This window comes from Haliaeetus leucocephalus, unplaced genomic scaffold (genome assembly GCF_000737465.1).
Source record: "Haliaeetus leucocephalus isolate CR32 unplaced genomic scaffold, Haliaeetus_leucocephalus-4.0 Scaffold206, whole genome shotgun sequence".
Lineage (NCBI taxonomy): Eukaryota > Metazoa > Chordata > Aves > Accipitriformes > Accipitridae > Haliaeetus > Haliaeetus leucocephalus.
Window position 1 is genome coordinate 2,903,131 of NW_010972642.1, and position 5,366 is coordinate 2,908,496.

Genomic DNA, 5,366 nt, shown 5'->3' on the forward strand with positions numbered 1-5,366 from the left:
ATAAGCACACCACAGTGAACCTGGTGTTGGTCAGCCTAAGGGACTGGGCAGCTCAGGTGTTGCAAAATGAAATAGGTTTGTTTCCAGTGTGTGTAAGAAAGCAAACAAAAAAAAAAAACCCAAACCCCCAACAAAACAAAACCCAAACAAATCCCCCTTCCCTCCAAAAAAAAACTTCCAAAAAACTAAAACACAAACAAAAAACCCCAAACAATATTCAAGGAACCCTCAGTATTACCGAATATCCCCTTTGCCGCATTTTCTTCTTACCACCATCCCCCAGTCACTAATGCTGGTTTTCTTTGGATACCATGTATCTTTTAGAATGCATCTACACTAAACACTTATGCCTGGATGGGAGGCAGATACACTTGGAAATTTATGACCCTTGTTCACAGGTAAGAATTTTAGAGGGCAAAGAAAAGCTGTTCTTCATTCTACCTGTGCAATTGTAAAAAGGGTCGGGGGGGTACAAACTTTTTGTCTGTTCTTGGAATTTGTGCTTGCTGTTTTTTTGAAAAGACTGAAATTTTATAATTGCTGTGGCTCAGAACTGCTGAGTACTTTCCCATTTCATGGAAGAAACCCTTAATTGCTTAAATTTTCTGTAAATGCTTTTGCATTTTGGAATATTACTAACAGAAATAACTGTTCGCACTTCTGCCTTATATAGGTAAATACAGAGATAAGTTATAGGATTATATGCAGTTTTCTCAAATACCCTAAATGGATGAAAATTAGCTCATAAAGCAAGCAGTTTATTAAATGTCTGCAGAAATAGTCAAAGTAGGCAGGCCTGGAAGTAAGATTTGCATTCACAGAACACATCCAAGGAAAGCCATAATGCAGGCTTGTACATGTTGACAGCTGAACTTTGATCACAATAAACCACTTTGAAATAAAGTTTTTTGTATTAATTTCTTTCCTGCTATTACAGGAGCAGAGAAACTTGGGTACTGTGTAAAACTTGCAGACCTAGGTAGGTCTGTCTGGCTAATCATATTAGCTTGCAAGGTTCCCTTTTGGGCAGCAATCTTGCCTCTTACCAACGAGGATAATGAATGCTAATGCTAAAGCCAAATCACTGAAAGTCTGACGCAGACTTAAATTCAAAGACTTAAAAACTTAACCCAGTGAACGCATAAAATGAACCATCAAACAAATCTACCTTCCTCGAGACAAGCAACAGCACTGCTTGTCCCAGAGCAATGGGGATCCTGAAACAGCCACTGTACCATGCAATGCTATGGAGTCCTCCCTTGCCATACAATCTGTTAGAAGCTACTGTTCTGTGGACTTGCTTCCACCTATCACAGACCCCTTTCCTAAGCCCACCTATAGCTTCCACTTACTGTCATATTAAATCCTGTGGCATGTGAACAACTGCTTATTAAGATACTTGAAACACTGGGAGTGGCAGCTAGCTAGAGTAAAGCAGATTAGACTACATTACGGGTAGAGACTTTGGTTGCTACACTTTGGGCACCTTTTTGCTTTTAAGGAGACCAGAGAGCGTTTGTGTTAAGGGCAACTCCTCTCGTCAGCACTCTTTGAGCTGCCTTGTACTAGTTATTCCTTAGGAACAAGGCCTAACTTTAGCTGTTTGCTGCTTTCTTCCTGACTTCCTCTTAGTGCCTGCAGAGTAGGTAGCAAGTAGTGGTGGTATTGCTTTTTGTCTGATAGGACTGGTGATTCTAGAAAGAGGTGGATGGGGTATGGAGGTCCTGTATGCCATCAGAGCTGGGGAAGAAAAGCAGGTCCCAAGAAGAGGCCAGACTGGGGAAGGAAGAGTTGCCATTTTTGTTTCTGCTTCCTGAAATCTTACTGCTCTCTGAGGCTTCCCTCTAGTCGCTGGATCCCTGTTCTGCAAAGCTCACTGTCCCTTCATCCGTCTGAGAAACAGCTGTGACACACACAAGTTACCTTCCCTGCCCCTAAACCTGCTGCAGAATCATCACAGCATTAAAAAACTGTTGTATTAAAGATACTGAAGTCTTCAGAGAGTTCTGGAAAACTTATTTCATCCTTTTTCTCTCATGCATCCCCTTTTACTGCCAGCATTCAGTTACTATCTCTCATGGTAAGTTATAGCCTTCCCAGTCCAGCTGTTTATGATGCTACAGTGCTGCCCTGATGCTGAGCTGATCAAGGCAACCAGGGTGGGATGTCAGTGGAGAGTATATGTTGCAAGTAGCAAAATACTAAACTAGTGAGGGAATAAGTTAAACAGTCCTAAAATTACTATTCAAGATAGGTTTTCTGACAGAGTAAAAGTCATATTTTTATTTTTTTCCTGGTCAACTTCCAGTATTTTACCAGTCTCAGGTCACATGGTCTTGCTAGCTGCTGCCAAATCATCTGCAGGGATAAGTTAATTTAAAATAGTTTTGAAGTTACATTCCTTAGCTTAATGGGACAGTTTGCAGCTGTTGCTTTCTAGAAATTATAAGTGTGACAGTTTCTTGGGGTGAAGAGACCCAAGCATTGGTATAACCCCATTATCACTTGAATGACTTTTGTTACTAGTTTTATTAAAGTCAACTGCAGATTAAATGGAGATTTTTTTCTAGCACTCTAGAAATTTATCCTGTGGGTATATACTGTTTCAGACTTGAAAATGCAAAGAAGAAACAAAACAAATGAAGAAACAAAAGAAAATAATTAAGCTTACTGTAGTCAGAATATTGGGAACATGCAAAACAGCTTTAACCAGAAAGTGCACAAATATTGATGGCTCCTGTATGTTTCATTCTCATGTAACTCTTCTGAATATTTAGCATAAGCAATGGCTGTACAGGTTATGCAATTTTACTGCTTATACAAAGTGTAAATGTTTCATAATGAACTCATCAGTGATCCAAAGTGCCATCTGTAGTAATCGTTATTTATTAGACTTTTGGAGCCGGACTCACCTGAATTCAATGCCAGCATCTAGACCTATTAGTATCTTTTGCAATAAAAGATACAGCATTGTTACATTTACAGTGACAAAGAAAATGCTCTGAAGTGACAACAGTAACATTCTTTTTGCATGTGAATTTGAACTTCTTTCAGCCACAGCGGGGGAAGCTCTCCCTCACAGATGAGCTCCACTGGGCTGATGGATTTATCATTGTTTACGACATCAGTGACAGAGCATCCTTTGCATTTGCTAAAGCATTGCTGTACAGGATCCGAGAGTCTCACATAGGAGCTTGTAAAAAGTAAGTGGCATTATTTCTTTTTTCCCCCTCAGCAAACATACAAAAAAACTGAGAACATTTCTGTGAGCTGTGGGCATCCTAGTAGCAATTAAAGTCCAGCAGCATCCAAGTGGCATAACACAATACCAGCAATAAGGTACCTGAAGGTAAACTGTGTTGCAAATTGCAATCTATTTCACTGTATCCAAAGCCAAGTACATCAGGATTTTTGCTCTTATTTCTTACAGCACTACTATTTAAATAATTGCCATAAATTTGTCTGCTGCGATTTACATGGGCAAAAAGCTGGCATAGTCAGTCTATGCTTTTACTCCCCCACTCTATTACTAATGGATATGCACCAATGTGGGGGTTGAAGAAAGCATTTCCCACAATAAAGGAATCTAATACCATGAATATCTCCTAAACTATGTTTAGGAATGACTCCAACATTATTTGTGCACATGGGTGACCATATGGTAAGAAACAAACTACTTACTTTCAAAAAGAACTACCAAAATTGCGAGTCTGAGTATATGTGGTGATGTGTATTCCTGCATCAGTCAGCTGAGGTGCTTTCTAAATAAATGAGAGTGAAATCCTTCCCTTATATCAGAAGTGGGGTAAAAAACCCCCACTTTTCTGTCTGTTTTACTGCTGACCTTTCTTAATTAAGGTTTCTCTGGAAGGAGTAATTTTAGCAAAAGCTTGGAATTACAATTCCTGTGTATTCTTCTGAATTATGCCACTGATGCATCTCTTGGACTCTATTCCATTACCTACAAATGGAGATAATGATCAGCTTGCTTCTTTGCGAAGTCCAGGAGCTGACAATATACTCGGCAGTACAGAGTATGAAAACTGTGGTGGATGAAAAAGACATGAATTTACTGAGTAGAGGAACCAAAATGAAAACTTACTGATAGAGAATAGCTTGTCTGGAAAATCCTTTGTTGCCCGACTATGGCAAATGGTAGACTATAACTCTACCTGGCAAGGTTAGGGGGTTGTTTTTTTCTTTTGGTTTGGGTTGTTTTTGGTTTTTTTTTGCAATGCCTGTTATCCTGAACGTACATACTTCTCATAAACACTGCATATAGCACAGCACACAGCACAGTATTGTAACATACCTTTTCTCTAATCGGAACCTTTTTAATTTCAGAATGGTCGAGTCATCAGTATTTTTGGTTGGTAATAAACAGGATTTATGCCACATGAGGGAAGTTGGCTGGGATGAAGGACAGAAGCTGGCAATAGATAACAAATGCCAATTCTATGAACTGTCTGCAGCAGAACATTATCAGGAAGTTGTGGCGATGTTCATGAAAGTCCTGAGGAATATCACCTCAAATTTCAAAGCGAAGGAAAAGAGACGACCAAGTGGATCAAAGTCAATGGCCAAGTTAATCAACAATGTGTTTGGAAAGAGAAGGAAATCTGTGTAAAAGATGGTTAGTCTTGAAGTAGGAACAAGCTGAAATAATGGAGCACAGGCAGCTCTTGGGATTCAGTCAAATTCCTCCAAAGGTCAATGTCTGGAGGAATAAGACAGTAGAAAGCAAAGGCAGGAGATAGTATGGTCAAGTGGACAGGGTCTAGACCTAAAAGACCTGGCCTTCTATTTCCAGTTCTACTACAGATTTACTGTGTTAGGGCTATGTCAGTTAAAATCTAAGCTGCTTCTCTCACCCTTTATCTCATAAGTTCTTCAAGGAGAGTTTCAGTCTGTATTTATTCAATACCAACATGGTCTTGGATAGAGCTTCTAGGCGTGACTGAAGTATAAACAGTAATTCCGATAAACCCAGCCCTGCTGATCAAAATCTTACTTCAGAATTCTGAGAAGTAGTTGTTTTTTGGACAAGAACACTTGCACTAAAAAGAAAAGCGAAATACTGCTGCTTCATGTGATAATGTATTTGTATTTAACTCAAGAAAGGATGGCTCACATCCTTGTGTGCCTAAAGGTGCCTAACACTTGCTGAAATTCATGTGAATTAAATGCTTAGACACCAAATCTACAAAAGGTATTTACCTGCAAAGCTGCCTTGCAAAGGCACCAGAAGTAGGGAAGCAGATAAACAAAGCAGTATTGTCTCCTGTTTCAGTATCTTTTTGTTTGTTTGTTTGTTTTGAGTGATAATAGAAAGTAGGGAGGGTTGAGGAGGATGGGAACTTAAATGT

The 5,366-nt window shown here is 39.4% G+C and overlaps 1 protein-coding gene across 1 annotated transcript; it reads left to right on the top strand.

Moving 5' to 3' along the window:
* Positions 1-311: 311 nt before the first annotated feature.
* RERGL (RERG/RAS-like) lies at positions 312-4,998 on the top strand. The gene is made up of 3 exons (XM_010566334.1): positions 312-398; positions 3,061-3,203; positions 4,345-4,998. The coding sequence occupies exons 1-3, from the start codon at positions 312-314 to the stop codon at positions 4,625-4,627; spliced, it is 513 nt and encodes a 170-aa protein (XP_010564636.1). The 3' UTR covers positions 4,628-4,998.
* Positions 4,999-5,366: the final 368 nt, after the last annotated feature.